This window comes from Peromyscus maniculatus, chromosome 20, assembly GCF_049852395.1.
Source record: "Peromyscus maniculatus bairdii isolate BWxNUB_F1_BW_parent chromosome 20, HU_Pman_BW_mat_3.1, whole genome shotgun sequence".
Classification (NCBI taxonomy): Eukaryota; Metazoa; Chordata; class Mammalia; order Rodentia; family Cricetidae; genus Peromyscus; species Peromyscus maniculatus.
Window position 1 is genome coordinate 27,349,793 of NC_134871.1, and position 18,013 is coordinate 27,367,805.

General features: G+C 39.5%; 1 protein-coding gene across 8 annotated transcripts in view; it reads right to left on the reverse strand.

The window, feature by feature from the left end:
* Positions 1 to 18,013, reverse strand: part of Vps13b (vacuolar protein sorting 13 homolog B) — a 568,282-nt gene that overhangs the window by 480,072 nt on the left and 70,197 nt on the right. For all 8 annotated transcript variants that reach the window (XR_013046389.1, XM_076555926.1, XM_042264499.2 and 5 more), the window contains exons 12-16: positions 17,580 to 17,667; positions 16,455 to 16,646; positions 11,132 to 11,301; positions 8,008 to 8,202; positions 6,681 to 6,805 (exon numbers count right to left, since the gene is read on the reverse strand). Coding sequence is in view for 7 of the 8 variants with exons in the window: in XM_076555926.1 (XP_076412041.1) it covers positions 6,681 to 6,805; positions 8,008 to 8,202; positions 11,132 to 11,301; positions 16,455 to 16,646; positions 17,580 to 17,667 (770 nt within the window). In the remaining variant the exon portion in view is untranslated. The remainder of the gene's footprint in view (positions 1 to 6,680; positions 6,806 to 8,007; positions 8,203 to 11,131; positions 11,302 to 16,454; positions 16,647 to 17,579; positions 17,668 to 18,013) is intronic.

The window sequence follows — 18,013 nt, forward strand, 5'->3', positions numbered from 1 at the left end:
GACGGGAGACATAACCAGTGTGTTCCACTTCAATAATCTAAAAAGTGCTCAAAAGAACTCTCGGCCTTCGTATGGATTTTGATTTCAATCACCAACTGTGTGGTTTGTTTTATGTAGTGGTTTACTGGCTTCCAATTGCACTTATCTTAGCAGTATCTAAATGTACTAAGTTTTGTAATTTTTAGCCAGGCAGTGACGGTGCACACCTTTAGTCCCAGCACTCAGGAAGCAGACGCAAGTAGATTTCTGCAGTTCGAGGACAATCTGGTCTACAGAGGTTGTTCCAGGACAGCGTGGGCTACACAGAGAAACCCTATCTAGGGGGAAAAAAGGAAGAAAGAAAGAATAAAAAAAGAACTAAAGGAATGTAGTACTTATGAAGAAAAAACTATAAAGAAAATATTTCAAAGCAATATGCCTTTGTAAACAACAAAAAATGTGTTACAAATTATGGGGAATGGTCTTATGTGCAAAACTACAAAGCACAGGCAAATAAATACAATTTTTGATGTTGAATGCATTCAAAAGTATTTAAACTGGAATATTTTCCTTCAGATGCCTGTAGACCTATTTTACATGAAATTCATACTATTAAGATCTACATATTACTAAACCTTATTTAAATATTCCTTCTTAACTATGGAAATTTCAGCTGTGTTGCATAGCCATTTTCCTTGAATTTAAGCAATCCTTCCTGGAAACAAAGCGCCTCATAAAACTCAGGAAATAAATAAAACTTACAGGCCAAAGCACTTCAGAATGTTACAACATCCACAAGTTTAGAGAAGTATTAAGAACTGCTGGAGGGAGGCACTCCAACCAGCTGAGTTATAAGAACTGCTGGAGGGAGGCACTCCAACCAGCTGAGCTGTAAAACCGCTGGAGGGAGGCACTCCAACCAGCTGAGCTGTAACAACCGCTGGAGGGAGGCACTCCAACCAGCTGAGCTGTAACAACCGCTGGAGGGAGGCACTCCAACCAGCTGAGCTATAAGAACTGCTGGAGGGAGGCACTCCAACCAGCTGAGCTGCCTACAAGTTACCAGGAGCTCCAAGGATGTAGGCTTTGCTATGTCATTATTCGGGTTCCAATAAACAACCCCAATAAACTTACTAGTTTCCTAAGTTAAGCAAAGACAGAATACTTTCTTTGATCCTGTCACCAGTGCCCTATCTTGGGTAAAGACATGTTTATTCACATTTCTCCAATCAAGTTAACAAAGGTAAGTTTGTAAACAGATGCATCGTGTCCTGACCACCGGGTCCCAAATAAACAACTCAGAGGCTGAATATCAATTATAAATGCTCAACATGATGTGGATATCGCTCTGTATAAATAAAATGCTGATTGGCCAGTGGCCAGGCAGGAAGTATAGGCAGGAGAAGCAGAGAAGAGAATTCTGGGAACAGGAAGGCTCAGTGAGGAGACGCCACCAGCCGCCGCCGTGAGTACCAACATGTGAGATACTGGTAAGTCACAAGCTATGTGGCAAGGTATAGATTTATAGAAATGGGTTAATTTAAGATAGAAGAACTAGATAACAAGAAGCCTGCCATGGCCATACAGTTTGTAAGCAATATAAGTCTCTGTGTTTACTTGGTTGGGTCTGAGCAGCTGCAGGACTGGCGGGTGACAGAGATTTGTCCTGACCATGGGCCAGGCAGGACTGGAGAAAACTCTAGCTACACTCAACCTGTAACTCAGGCTTGTTACTAGCTAACTCTTACATTTAAATTAACCCATTTCTATTAATCTATGTATTGCCATGTGGTTGATGGCTTTACCTGACCTCTAGCATGTCTTGCTCCCTGGGCGGCTCACTGGCATCTCCCTTGACTCTACCCTCCTCCTACCCATCATTCTCAGTTTCGCTTTCCTGCCTAACTTCCTACCCAGCAACCAATCTGTCAATTTTTTATTAACCAATGAGAGTATTACATAGTCATAGTATAGAAAAGGATTGCTCCACAGCATAAGTTTCTTAACAGGGACCAAAAAGACAAAGATGAGTTAGGTAGGTTTGTTACATGTATATATGTAGCCTGCAATGGCTGAGACATGAACCTGGGGATGATCAGTTCAAGAGAGAAATTTAAGAAGAAGCAATTTAGATATGGCTACCTTCTCCCATATGATACAGGGTAATACATCCTTGTTGCACTGACAGTTCACTGTGATTCATGATAAGATATGCAACCTTAGCTTAGGTATCTCATAGTAGAGTATCCTTAGGGAGGTCATCTTACTCCTCATGGTATGAGATGGCATGCCTCTTTGATGAGCGGTGTTTTAAGTCAATGCTCTATTGCTGTGAAGAGATACCATAACCAAAGCAACTCTTAAAAGAGAAAACATTTAACTGAGGGCTTGCTTTCAGTTTCAGGGGGGTAGTCCAGTATCATGATGGGAGGAAGCAAAGCATCATGTAGGCAGGTATGGTGCTGGAGAAATAGTTGAGAGCTATATCTTGATTCACAGGCAGAGAGAGTGTGAGCAAGACCGGGCCTAGCATGGACTTCTGAAACCTCAAAGCCCACCCACAGTGGCCACATTTCCTCCAACAAGGTCATACCTACTCCAACAGAGCCACACCTCCTAATCCTTCTCAAATAGTGCCACTACCTGGTGACTATGCATTCAAAAAAGTGAGCCGATGGGTGCTGTTCCTATTCCAATCACTAAAAATGGCATCTACCTCATGAGTAGGAGATATCTCCAAAACAAGTGATGAACTAAGAATATACAGCAATCCTCAAAGAAGTCGCAAGTATTGGACAATGTCATAAAAAAGCTTTGGTGGCTATTGAGTGGCATTTGTTGTAGACATTAAGACTGCCATAAAAAAAAGTGTCTATGTAAGGCATAAAATACAACAGAAAAAAGACATGAAGATGCCATTCTTCACATCAGGCTCTGATTTGGCAGAAAAACAGGATGTTGTAGAATATTAAAGTGTGTTGCTTTTATTTATGTTGCATTTGTTTAACTGTGTGAAGCTGTGTTACTGAGCTTGTCTAAAACACCTGGTCTAATAAAGAGCTCAATGGCCAATTGCAAAGCAGGAGAAAGGATAGGAAGGGCTGGAAGGCAGAGAGAATAAATAGAAAGGAGGAGCAAGAAGAAGGAGGAGGAATAAGGGGCCAGCCACACAGACAGACATGGAGTAAGAAGAAAAGAAAAGGTATACAGGAAAAGAGAAAGAAAAATGCCCCAAAGCCAAAGATAGATGGGATAATTTAAAGTTAAGAAAAGCTGGCTAGAAAAAAGGCAAGCTAAGTTTGGGCATTTATTATTAAGAATAAGCCTCCGGAAGTGATTTATTTGGGAGCTGGGAGCCTCCCAAAACAGCAAAAACAACCAACAACCAAAGGAGGAGATAGAGGTGTTGGCTTACTATATTTCACAGCTGGCCAGATGTAAGGGAAAGAGAGCACACAAGTTAAGACTGGTATAGAGACTTTGCTGGGATCCAAAACCTTGAAATTCACAATAAAAATCAAACAGTGAATGAAAGAAAACATAATAAGAGATAGAATATAGCCCTCATTTGCAACAATAATAAAGAAAGGAAAATCCATAATTTAGCTCGTAGATGGGGGCCTCAAAAATGTCCTATTACAGTAAACTATGGTAATCAGAGAATACCTTGTAACTGGATTGCCTGAATTGGGGAAAGAGACACTTAGAACCTGGTTTGTGAGACTATGTAACATGGAGGAAAATGGAATAAGTATGAATGCTTTAGAAACAAGGAAATTAATATACTACTCACTCATTCCTCCATTAAACAAAGGCTATACAGACTAAGGCAATATGAAGTTCATCAGTCTTTGACTGGCTGTCTCATGAGCCATTAGCAACACTTGATGATTGCAGGCTGAGGTCTTCATTAATATCAAGACCTAAAGTCCTCAGAAAAAGGACAAGCATTCCTGAGAGAACAGGATATAAGAGAGAAAATATTTGCTGCCTCGTTCATCAGGTCAAAGAGGAGCATGTTCACAAGAGAGTTCACAAGAGAGGGATGTCAGGACCACCATGGGGCTTTAGAGACTTTGCTGCTCCCCATGGTAGTATGTGGTCTTGGAGGTAGGAGAGGCGCTGGCAGATCTAAATACTTCAGACCATACTGCAGTTTGTGCTCATGTGTTCGAACACCTGCTTTCCTGTTGGTGATACTGTCTGGAAAGGCTGTGACCTTTAGGAGGTAGAGCTGTGCTGGAAGAGGTGGTCACCGGGGTGGGACTTTATACTCTGGCCCCTGCTTCCTGACTGGATAGAATGTGGCTGGCAGTCTTCCACTCCTGGCACCATGCTTTCCCCAACACGACTGATTACACAGCTTCAAAGTATAAACCAAAAAGTCCTTCCCTACTTAAGTTGCTTCCATTAGGCATTGGGTCAGCAACAAGAAAAGTAACTAATAGAGACCAAAATATAAACTGTGTTCCTAAAATACTAAAGGAATCAAGATGTGCTAAGAGCAAAACACAAGAATCTGCCCAAGTCACTCAAAGGCAAAGGCAAGATTTGCAAAGTCAAATACTGGGATGTTAAACTTCTGGAACATGCCGGTGCCTATTCATGTCTATCCAGAAAATGTCAACACAGAAGGCTTTCTTACAAAGAAACTAAATATTTCATTGTGGTTTTTATTAGAGTAAATGAAATAACACAATTGAGATAACAGTTTTCTGAAGCACTTAGTAAAAATGATACCAAAATTGATACTACAAAAAAATGCTATGGTCTTTTCCTTTTTTTCTTGAAACAGGGTCTCACTATTCACTATGTAGTTCTGGCTGTCATATGTTTACATCTTGCTATGTAAACCAGACTGGTCTCAAATTCACAAAAACTCACCTGCCTCTGTCTTCTGAGTGCTGGTATTAAAGTATGCACTATCATGCCCAGCCCCCATTTCTTAACACATCAAAATATAAACTGCATTAGACTCCAATGGAATACACCATGTATATAAAGTTAAATCCATCTGTACATAACATAATAAATGACATGTGAGGAAAATTACATTTACTAAAATAAACCTACCAGAGGCATTAAGAGTAACTTCCAAATGGCTTTCTTCACAGGCTACATTCCAAGAGTTAATTATACTATGTCCTTTTATAAACTTTCTGGATTAATAGGCAAATTTCTTTGAAAAGGTGAACCTTACTCATTTCACTTTCAAACTGTATATTATGAAGGGTACAGCATAGTAGAAAAGAATATCCGTGGTGACACAACCAGGGCCGAGTTGCAGGCCAGGGCCATGTCTGCGTCAGTGGCCCTACTGCTGCCAGGGTCTGTAACGATGTCCATGGCCCAAGTTCCCACCTGTTCCCTGCGGCCTGGGCAATGGAAACTTGGTCCTGCCCCTCGATGGTTGCCTCAGCAGGAGAACTGCACAGTAGTGTCATGGATGCAGGAAAGCTGTCCACAGGTGCCTCAATGGCCCTGGAAAAATTGTCCTCCCCCTTGCCAGCCAACACAATGGGAAAACTGGCCCTGCAAGAGGAAGAGCTGGCCCGACCCCTCACCATCCCTGCTTGAGGGAGATCTGGCCCCAATGGCATGGGTGAGGGAGAGCTGGCCCTGACCCTCACCTGGGGGGTCTGGTCCTGGTGGAGGCCCAGACTGACCAACTGTGCTACCACGCAAACCCACATCTAGAGCTTTGAGTTGGCCCATCCCAACATCTACCTCATCTATGACCTACTGGAGCATGTGACTGACTGGTCCTGTGGAATCACAGCCACAGGATCTCCATGACTGGAGCAACAGCAGGATATCCCAGAGAAGTTTCAGTGAGGGTCCAGTGTTGATGGTGTGCCAGAAGCCAGAGGCCTTGAACCAGACCAAGAGCCCATTACAATGAACATTTGCAAGTAAAGCTTTTTGGACAAAAAAGTTACCGTGCATGACACACAGCAGCTCCCAAGACCACTGCAACAAATGGCTATGTGATGGAGAGGTGGGAAAAATCAGGAGTGGAGTGATTTTTTTCTCTTTTTGTGTTATTTTTTTTTCTTTTTAATTTTCTTTTGTGAGGAGAGGTACAAGGGTGGATGACAGACATGGAAGGATTGAAAAATGAGTGGGGCTGGGGTGCATGATGTGAAATTCCCAAAGAATCATTTAAAAAATTATGTTAATTAAAAAAAGAGGTTTTTTTTTCATTTCTTAGGTTGTAGGCTGACTTTTCTTTCTTGCCAGCCAGTTCCCAAATAACCACATGGAAACTTATTAATTATAAATGTTCAGCCAATAGCTCAGGCTTATTACTAAATAGCTCTTACAACTTTAATTAACCCATTTCTATTAATGTATGTATTACCACATGGCTCATGGCTTTACCTGTCGTCCAGCATGTCTCGCTCACTCTGTGTCTCCTGGTGACTCTCCCTTGTTCTTCCCAGCATCCTCTGTGCCTGGAAATCCTGCCTAGCTATTGGCCGTTCAGGTTTTTATTAAACCAATCAGAGTGACACTTCTTCACAGTGTACAAAAAGATTATTCCACATTAGGTCTCAATAAAAAAACAATTTCAATTGTTTCTAAACTTTTGTATAAAGCTAGTACAAGAGCATAAGACAGACATGTTTGAAGTTTTTCTATCCAGAAATTATAAAATAAAAATGAACATAAATCACAAAGTTCAACAAGTACTCACTTACCAGAGAGTGGGGAGCTTCAGAAGTTTCCCATAAAGGGCAGTGCTGAAAGAGGGAATAATTGGTACAGGTAAGCAGTAAGATCCACTGTGATTCAAAGATGTCAGTCCCGCCTGGAAGCCGAACACCTAGAACAACACAGCACAATCAAATGTTCAGAGTAGAGTAAGTAAGGATGGGAGTCACTACCAACAATTGCACAATAATTATGTTACCATGTTTGTTCCACTTCTCAAATGAAATTCCTACAAAACATGTTCTGTTTGAGACGGTTTGACAACAGTTACATTTAAATACTTTACACTTAAAATTAATCTGAAGAGATATAAAAGTATTATCTTTAGTGTTATATCTGTTTTACATTATACATATATAACTAAGAATTTTTTTAAGCACCACCAAGCCTAAGAAGATGAGTTCACTATCTGAAACTCATTCAGAGGAAGTACTTTTCACCCAAGTGGTCCTCTCACTCCACATGTGCCCACAGCCATGGCAAGCTTGGCAGCAAGCACCTTCACCCACTGAGCCACCTCACTGGCTACAAGAATACTTCAAATAGTTTTTAAGTTTGAAGAAGAAGGACTGGGGAGATGGTTTGCTGTACAGTTGTAAAGATCTGACTTTGGTCCCTAGAACGCATGGATAAAAGCTAGCCAGGTCACATGCCTGTAACCTCAGCCAGGGGGTTCACTGATCAGCCAATCCATGAGCTGCAAGTACAGTGGAGACCCACTATCAAGAAATCATGTTCAGAGTGATCAAAGAAGACATCTAAAGTCAACCTCAGCTTCAGAGCCACAAGGACAAGGGTGTGTACTCACATGCCTGCCTGCATGCATGCATGCATGCATGCCTGCACACAGACTCACTAAACAAATAAGATGTTTCCTTTATATCAAGAATTACTGTGAGTCCAAGAAGAAGAAGCTGACTAAAAGTAAGTATGTTGAAGTGTAAAGAAGTACTATGCCTATATTAATGTTTCTTTCCAAGTATCCTGAGTTTGTTTAAAAAAGCACCGGTATTAAACATTTTGTTATACTACTGCTTACAAAATTCATTATGGGTAATATTTTTAAATCTTTAAAACTATAAAATCATAATTCCCTTACAAATATCAAACTACTAATTTCTTGGAATTCAAAGGAATTTAAAATACAGACGTTTTAATTACAGTGGAGTAGTGACTAAATCTTACTTAAATCTTACCATAGGAAATACTGATTTTATAAAATTACAACCTCAAGAACAAAGATTTCAGAAGCAATTCATTTGATATTCATAAATTGAACAGATAATAACAAACAGGAAAATTCTCTTTCCATACCTTAAGGTAGCAGTGGACATAGCAATAATGCAGAAGATTATCAGAAGGCTGAGTAAGGCTGCTGACTACACGCACCAGCTGTTCAGCATACATAGGAACAGAATGTTCCAAATTAATTTTATCGACCAATATCTGAATGGATGGCAAAGGTCGAAGTGACTGGAAGTTTGTGGCATTCATGAAGTTACTTGAGTTCTGGAAAGTAATGGTATTAATCTGAGTAGAAGAATGACTGATCTACATATATCTCTCTAAACAAAACTTCAGACCCTCCTATTTCACAGTGAGAAACCTCCAGAGATGCCTTTGGTAGTACTCTCATGAAATAACCAAATACAAATGTCTTCTAGATATTTCAAGTATGCCTCAACTTTTAAAGAATGCATTTTAGGTAAAATTATTCTTGCTCTTTTAGCTAATAATTTCTATTTTTCAATCAACGGAAGGAGCATTAACACTCCTTATTTCCTTAACCACTCTAAACGGGAGAGGATCACACCAAACATTGTACAAGACATAATAAAGTATACAGGAAGTAAAATTATGATCCAAAACATTTACTAAGAATACATATGTTAAGCTGGGCAGTGGTGGCACATGCCTTTAGTCCCAGCACTTGGGGAGGCAGAGGTAGGTGGATTTCCGTGAGTTGGAGGCCAGCCTGGTCTACAGAACAAGTTCCAGGACAGGTTCCAAAGTTATATAGAGAAAGCCCTGCCTTTAAAAACCTTTAAAAAAAAAAAAAAAAAAAAAAAAAAAAAAAAAAAGGATACAAATGCTAAAGGCACAAAAGTCCTTAAATTGCAGAGGTTTTGGCAGCAGCAGTGAGCTCACAAATTGGCACAGACAAGCTTGAAAGAGAGTGGACCCAAATGGGAAGTACCCCTGCCTTTCCTGGGACTCTCAAAATGAACCGACTCTCAAAATGAACCGGTTCTGGCTTTCAATAAAGAAAACCAAGACCTTCTTGTCTTGAGACAATCTATTGACAAACTGTTTCTCTAACCCAAAATCAGTAATATCAGAGAGAAATGTGGTTAAAATTGACGGACTGAACATACTACACTCACTGTTTATATCAACACTCACTGTGAAACTACTTCCAATTCAGTTTTTGCTTTGTGTTGCTTTCTAAATTAGTTTGGGTACCTGGGGAAAATCCTAAAATGAACCACACTAATGTGAACTTTGAGGCACAATGACTGTCGAACTGCTGCCCCTTTAAGAGCTCCAGAAGGCTGGCACCGGCAATGGAGAACTGCTGCCCCTTTAAGAGCTCCAGAAGGCTGGCACCGGCAAGGGAGAGACCGGCATTCTCACTTAACACTGTAGAATCAGTCTGGTCTCTTTTTAAACTCCATGGGATGGAGTCATACAAAATAACCCCCTTTGACTAAACATCTGTAGAACTGTGTATGCCCCTCAATCTTTAAACAGACACATGTAACATTCTGGAGTGGCTCCCTTTATTTCTGATAATGTTCTTTTTTTTTTTTTTTCTTTGCTTTAAAAAAAAAAAAAAACAAGGGCTGGAGAGGTTAAGAGCACTGACTGCTCTTCCAGAGGTCCTGAGTTCAATTCCCAACAACCACATGGTGGCTCACAACCATCTGTAATGAGATCTGATGCCCTCTTCTGGCCTGCAGTCAAACATGCTGTATATATAATAAATAAATAAATCTTAAAAAAAAAAAAAAAAAAAAAAACAGGGTCTCTCTATATACTCTTGTAACTCACTCTGTAGACCAGGCTGGCCTCAAATCACAGAGACCTGCCTGCCTCTGCGCCCCCCCCCCCGAATGCTGGGATTCAAGCATGCAAACATGCCTGGCTCAATTTCTGTTAATATTCTTTACCTTAATTTTGCTTCTTGATGGTACTAGGAGCAACAAGTCCATATTCCAAAATCCCAATAGCTTAATAAAGCCTAAGAGATTACTGGCAAAAGTTGTCCTTGACTTTTTTCTTGGTTCTCCATTTTGAATTGCGCTTTTGTGAAATGCCCAGCTCTCGGTGCTCCAACTCTGGCTACTCTACCCCTCTTTTTTCTTATTTGTGTGGTTTCTTAGTGCAAGTGGTTGTGCACTCAACCTCTGATCCTTGTAGGGACCACATTTCTTCCTTGGATTGTGTCTTAAGGTTATTTTAGTTTTTTTTCGTGCATAGGAGTGTCTCGCCTACATGTGTATCTGGGAATGGGGGTGCGCCTATGCCTGCAGAGGTCAGAAGAGGGTGCTGGACCCTTCGCTGGCTTCTTCCTTTGAGCCTTTATAAGGGTGGCATATCAGCAGTAAAAACAAACAGAAGTGTGTTAGTTCTAACACTGTCCAGTTCCGGTCCTGAATAGGAACAAGATGACTTATTTAGATTATTGGCTTCTCTCATTCCAGTAAGACAGTAGGGCTTTCTAAATACCACTCCTGGAGTACAGCTGTGGACCTATAAAACACTTAGCTGCAGTGAAGGACAAATATATGCTCTTTCACACATGACTGAAGTCGCCTGGTCCTTTGAGAAGTTGACAGCAATATTGGTTTTGCCTTCATTGTGTAAATAAAGACATAAAGGGCAGGTGAGGTTACTCAGCAGGTAGGGCACTTGCTTCTAACCCTAAAGACCTGACGGCAGTCCCTGGGACCCACATGGCAGAAGGCAAAAACGGACTCTCACAGGTCAGCTTCTGACCTCCCAAAGTGTGCCAAGGCATATAGAGTGCAGAGACAGAGACAGAGAGACAGAGACAGAGACAGAGAGACAGAGACAGAGGAAGAAAATATAATATTTTTAAAAGAAATAAAGATAATTCAGCAGAATTTTTGATTTCTTAACCCCTAAATTAACAACCATTTGAAATATCAAATCCAGAAGAGAAAGGAAGAGTTAAAGTTGTAAAGCAGCCGTCTGAGGGAATACAGCAGCGTATGCTCTCATTTCTAGAAGCCATACTCTTCAGCATTTCTTTATACAACCTTAACTTAGATTTATTAAAAGTGTTTTATTTAATGTTAGCGTCTAAAATCAACAACTATAGTCATATTGAGTTTACTCCATAGGGGAAAACTAAAAGCAGATGCATTTAATAACGCATGCGCCAGAGAAAAGAGGTCATGAACAACAAACGCACCTTTCCTCCCGCGATGACAGGAAGCAAACGGTCCAGCAAATTGAACTCTGCCATGGAAACGGTGCAAGTGCATCTGAGCAGAGTGACACTTGTGTGCCGCGTGGGGATGTATTCCTCCAAAGCAGCCACGTCCTCGGAGGTCACTGCTGCTTCCTTTTCATCCTTACCTTCTAAAATGAAAATGATGAAACGTCAATGAAGAATATTTTAAATAAGTTAATTTTCTTAACCAACTAAAAACTGAATTCATGAGCTCCATGATTTTTAAGGGCAATTCTTCAACAATGAAACAGTCATAAAATAGTTAAAATCTAGTTACTCTAGATTATAATACAAATTGCTAGATAATACAAATGTATAAGTCCTAGGTATACAGAAATTAAATATTTTATTTTGATATTTCTTTTCAGGAGTTCATAATTTCTTTCTTTAAAATAACACCAATTTTCTGACCATTAAAATAAAAGGTACAAAGACAAAACACAAACTAGAAAAAACTATTTGACACAGACAAAGATATGTACAGATGGAGACAGATACCCCCACAAAGACAGACAGACAGATGTCCTTTAGGATTTCGTTACGTGTGTGTTTCATGTATTTTCCTTATGTTTTGCCTGCAGGTCCATCTGTGCAGCACAGAAGGACTTGCTACCCAGAGAGGCCAGAGAGGTTGTCAGGTCCCCTGGAACTGGTGTTACAGGTGCTTGTGAGCTGCCACATGGGTGCTGGGAATAGAACCTGAGTTCAATGAAACAGCAGCAAACACTTTTAATTCTGAGCAATCTCTCCAAGCCCCAAAATGGATATTTTTTTAAAATGTAAAACCCCTTAGAAAATAATTAAAAGAAAACAGAGTTGGGCTAAATTATTCACCTTACCCAAAATGTGACTTCTTCAAACACTAAACAGTATATAAAAAGCTAGACATTAGGTTTCATAACAGAACACCCACTAGAACGGTTAAAATTTAAAAGATGGAAATGACTGGATTTTGGCACGCATATAGAAGGGATGGTCAGTAGTGTCATACTATAAATAAATATTAGGCTTGATGGGCCAGATCATGTCACAATTACTCAGATATACCATTGGAGCACAAAAGCAGTCTAAGACAATGAACAACTATATGGGCTTCAACAAATTCGTGTTCGTGGAACTTGATGTAGCCTCGAATGCATGAGGCCATGAGTTCAAAACACACATACACTTAGAGATATTCACATTTATATTTCATACAATTTTAATATGTACAAAATGAAATTTTTTAACTGTATAAGACATAAAAAAACCATTTCTGCCTGTGGATCATAAAAATTTGGTAGCAGGTTATAATCTGATCAAAAGCAACTGAAAGTTTCATACTCATAGAAGTGAAAGGTTCAGCCACTCACACATGCAGTTTGGAAGTATATACTGAGAGTGGAATGTATAAACATTTAAGCTAGTGTTCGCTATGAAAACAGTAAAAGAACTAAAAGTTAATCAAACAGTCATTGAAAGTAAAATGGAAAAGTAGATTATATCCACACAAAAGAAGCCTATACATCAGTAAGAACAATCCCACAAATATAAAAAGAGCAAATGCTGTATAATTTCATATATGAGAATTCAAGCCAAGCTTGGTAGCAAATGCCTTTAATTCCAGCACTCATGAGGCATAGGCAGATAGATCTCTATGAGTTCAAGGTCAGTCAGATCTACATAGCAAGTCCCAGGCTATTTAAGGCTAGACAATGAGACCTTATTTCAAAAATAAATAAACAGTAGAAACAAGCATTCAAATACTCAAAGCACTCTCAGATGTTAGAAGTAAGGATAATGGTTATCCTTGAAGCCAGAAAAATGAATAATCTGAAGAAAGCACAATAAGGATTTCTAACTGATCATGTTTTGTGTTTCTAGAGCAGTTACGTAAATAGATGGGGTTAAGTTTATAAAATTCATAGAACTGTACCCTTAACTTTTTACTTAAATATATACTGATAGGGAAGTACATAAAAACAATACAGAAGAATTGTTAACAACTTAAGATTTAAAACATATGTAATCATACATAGCTACAGGCTGATATATAAGAATTCAACTAGCATAATTGTAGAATTCAAGCATCAGTTAACAGGGTATATTCACTCCAATTATATAAATTATGAACTTATAGGTCTTCAGTCCACAAATCATTAGGGAAGCAATAGGTGAGCATCATGATCAGTCATCAATTATATCACTTTTTTCTATCATGCTTGGACAATTATTACTACTGCACATCTGCTATTTAAGCTCATGCTTAAACAGTAGAATATGTAACACTAATAAAACTGTGTGACAGTTTACAAAAATTAATAATCTAAACAGAAAAATGATCATTAAAGACAAAGTACAGCAAAGAAACAAAACTGGACAATACAGGAAGTAAAATCCTAAATTGAATATTACATATTAATAGTCAATATATAAATTTACGTATTATATACTTATATTGAATATATAATGATATACATGACAGGCTAGCTTACCGTCAGAATATCAACAATGCACCACTCCACCTTCCACATATCAAGTAGAAGAACTGGGTGAAAACAAACACCACAGACAATGGAGGGAAAGGAGGAAGTGATACAAGAAAAGCAAAGTAGATCTCTGAAGAACCTCTCAGAGATTTCCAAGATTTTGAAGACACAAAGGAGAAGACTCCTGAAGTCTTACCCAAACAGAAAAAGGAATGCCAAGGAAAGACTCTACATGAAAATCACTCAAGAACAATATAAGAACTGACCATACCATAGGTTGTTTGTCTTGTTTTGTTTTGTTTTAGGGGTGGTATTTATTTGCTTGCTTGTTGATTTGAAATTTAAACTCGAAGTTTATTTTAATTTTTATAATTTCTTTTAATTTTTGTTCTTTACATATGTGTAACAAGTAGAAACAGAAGTTTTAATTTTCTGACCAAGTGTAGAACAACTCTATCTTCTCACTGATCACTAACATCTTGCTTTGCACTCCTGCGTTTGTTTACTTAAGTCCAGGTCTCATCATCTGTCCCAGGCTGGCCATGTGTAATGACTCCCACCACCCAAGTACTAGGATTACAAAGCGTATATACATATATCACATTTATCAGATGATCAACTATTTCAAATTTTATATATTTTATATATTTTTAAATTTTAGTTGTGTGTATACATGCATTATATATGTATGTGTGTATATATATGTACATACATACATATATAGAGATGAATAGTCATAATTCTTCTATAGGAAAGTGTTATGGATTATTCCTTTACACTGTGTGAATATATGTCACTGTGATTGGTTTAAATAAAAAGCTAAATGGCCAATAGCTAGGCAGGATTTTCAGGGCAGAGAGAATGCTGGAAGAAGGGCGAAGATGCCAAGAGTTGCCAGCAGACACAGAAGAAGCAACATGGGAAGTCCACAGAGGAGGTGGACGAGCCTTGTAGTACACAGACTAATAGAAGTGGATTAATTTAAGTTGTAAGAGCTAGTTAGTAACGAACCTAAACTATCAGCCTAGCTTTTATAATTAATAAGATGTCTCCATGTGGTTATTTAGGAGTTGGCTGGTGAGACAGAAAACTCCGCCTTCAGGAAAGATCACCAATTGCCTTGAAATGCTCATTGCCTTGTGTAGTGGTTTGGGGGAAAATGGCCTCCAAAGGGAGTGGCACTGTCAGGAGGTGTGGCTTTGTTGGAAGGAGTGGGTCCCTGTGGGGTGGGCTTTCAGGGCTCCTCTGCCCAAACTATGCTGAGTGTGATAGAAAGTTCACTTCCTATTGCCTGTGGATCAAGAAGCAGAACACTCAGCTCCTTCTTCAGCACCATGTCTGCCTGCACACCAGGTTTCCAAACATGATGACAATGGACTGAACCTCTGACACTGTAAGACAGCCCAGTTCAATGTTTTCCTTTATGAGAGTTGCTGTGGTTGTGGTGTCTCTTCACAGCAATAAAAACCTAAGACACCTTGTTTTGTGTGTTTGTTTGTTTGTGTTGTTGTTTTCATTTAGAATTAAACCATACACACATACCCATAAATAAAAAGATAATTGAAGGGGCTGGAGAGATGGCTCAGCTGTGAGGAGCAATGGCTGCTCCAGAGGACCCAAGCTCAGGTCCTAACACCCACATGGCAGCTCACAACTGTCCAGCTCCAAGGGATCCAACACTCTCACACAGACACAGAGGTAGGCAAAAAAGGAAGGAAGGGAGAGAGGGTGAGAGGGAGGAAGGACAATATACATTAAAAAAAAAAAAAAGTTAAGCCGGTGGCGGCGGCGGCGGCAGCAGCGGCGGCGGCAGCAGCAGCAGCAGCGCACGCCTTTAAATCCTAGCACTCAGGAGGAAGCAGTAGGTGGATCTCTGTGAGTTCAAGGCCAGCCTGGTCTACATAGCAAGTTCCAGGACAGCCAAGGCTACACAGAGAAACCCTGTCTTGGGGGGGGGCGGGGGGGCGAGTGACGGTTGAAGTTCAAAGCATATTGTGATTCCACAGGTGAGTTCTAACCTGGTATACTATATTCTCTCAGTATGGTACTTTCTTCTATAGAGTCGTTTCACTGAATTAAAAGTAATTTATTTTAAGAAAATATAGTATCTTCACATCATGTGTTAAAATTAGTTGTATAGCAAACTCATTTTTATCAATAGTTCCTAAGTTTTCTTGAATGTTAAATATGCATGTTCAGGTAATACTTCACCAACATGTGTTAAAAAGACTAGTAAAAGCCGGGCGGTGGTGGCGCATGCCTTTAATCCCAGCACTCGGGAGGCAGAGCCAGGCGGATCTCTGTGAGTTCGAGGCCAGCCTGGGCTACCAAGTGAGCTCCAGGAAAGGCGCAAAGCTACACAGAGAAACCCTGTCTCGAAAATCCAAAAAAAAAAAAAGACTAGTAAAAGACATGACACTGGGGGCTGGAGGAATGACCCAATGGTTAAGAGCACTGGCTGCTCTTCCAGAGGACCAGGGTTCAATTCCCAGGACCCATATGGCAGCTCACAACTGTCTGTAACTCCAGTCCCAGGGGACCCGAAACCCTCACACAGACATACATCCACATAAAATAAAAAATAAAGAAGCATGACAAGGAAACACTGACAAATATGGCTTATTCAAGTCCTTTTGCCAAAAATTACACATTTCACCGTACGACTTCCACAAACAAGTTCACTCACTAAGTTGACAGATGTACAAATGAAAGAAAGCCCATGCTAACAGGCAAAAAATAACAGAATGAAAGTAAAACTGAGTCACACAATCAGTGAAACATCTTGGCAGTCAAGAATTAAGCCAAGAACAAACCTGGTTTTAGCCTGCTGTATGGTTCATACTCATGTTCCAAAGCACAGACAACCATCTTCAAAATCCGATGTACCGCACTACTGTCCAAGCGGAAATCCAAAGGACCTATAACAAGGCTCTTGGTAGACTTTTCTTGGACTATTCCCAAATCCTCATTTTTCCCTGAAGGAAAGTCTTGCTGATTTGCTGGACCTAGAAGAGGTCAATTTTATTAGTATTTTAAGCATCAATCAGACATAAAAAGTAAATGTATAAACACCATATTTAATTCTGATTAATGAAAACTAAAAACACAAAAACAATGCAAAAAAAGACGACAGAAATTTGCTGATATGTTCTCTTTTTTTTTTTAAGATTTATTTATTTATTATGTACAGTGTTCTGTCTGCATGTTTGCCTGCACACCAGAAGAGGGCGCCAGATCTCATTACAGATGGTTGTGAGCCACCATGTGGTTGTGGGAATTGAACTCCGAACCTCTGGAAGAGCAGCCAGATGCTCTCAGCGGCTGAGCCACCTCTCCAGCCTCATGTTCTTCTCTTTACAAAAAAAGACCTTACCTTCAAGATCAACTCTGAAATTTTCAACCCTTCAAACAAGCTGTCATTTTTTAACTTTGGCCTCCCCTAGCTCCTTTTTTAACATGGCTTATAACTATTATTTATTTAAATGTCTATTTAAACCTGTGTTCAGCATTGAAGGAATTTACTTCTACTTTTCTGCTCATAACAACAAACATTTAATAAAAAATCTCTATACATAGTCTTCAAAATATATTTAGTACAGAAAAAGTATCTGTTTTTTCTGACATGCTAATGTGAAATGAAATTTTATATATATAATTTTTATATTTAATGTGTATGGATACTGATATTAGTTGGGTATTTTAAATGTATTTTTGCACAGCTATACAAGTAAAGGATTTAAAATGCCAGGATCTATTAGAACAGTCTATTATAACACTAAAATTCTATTACAATACCAAAATTAAACCCTTCCCCCCAAAATACCTGAAAATAAATGGAATGGAATGGAATATAGTATGCCAAGGGCCAACTAACTCTGAAGCTGCCTTTATTTTCTGCTGCTTAAGGAGCGGTAACTGCAAATCAAGAGAAGCCACACCTTTGCCACGGCTGTGCTCCACAGTGTACAGGTAATCCATGTAGAAAGCACCAAACCTCTGCATGCCTGCTACTTCAGTGTACGTCTCCTGCCAATCAACACAGAAATAGAGCACAACATTGGACAGAACAACGTATTAAAACAATACATCTGGTTCACAACCCTACACTGACTGCATCAACCCAAAGGATTGCAAAGCCAAAGAAGAGAGGCTATCCAGAAAATTCCCTCCTAAGAAGAGTTAGATCCTCTAACACCGACCTCCCTGGAGGCCAACCATATTTCTACTAGACATTTGGAACACTGTCTAGTTAATGAATAGCTTTAATGAGTATGTAGTACATACTCTTGACCCTAATCACTATCACAAAACTGCTCAATAATGCATCCTTCAAATAGAGGCAGTCCACAATTACCTCAATATACTGACATGA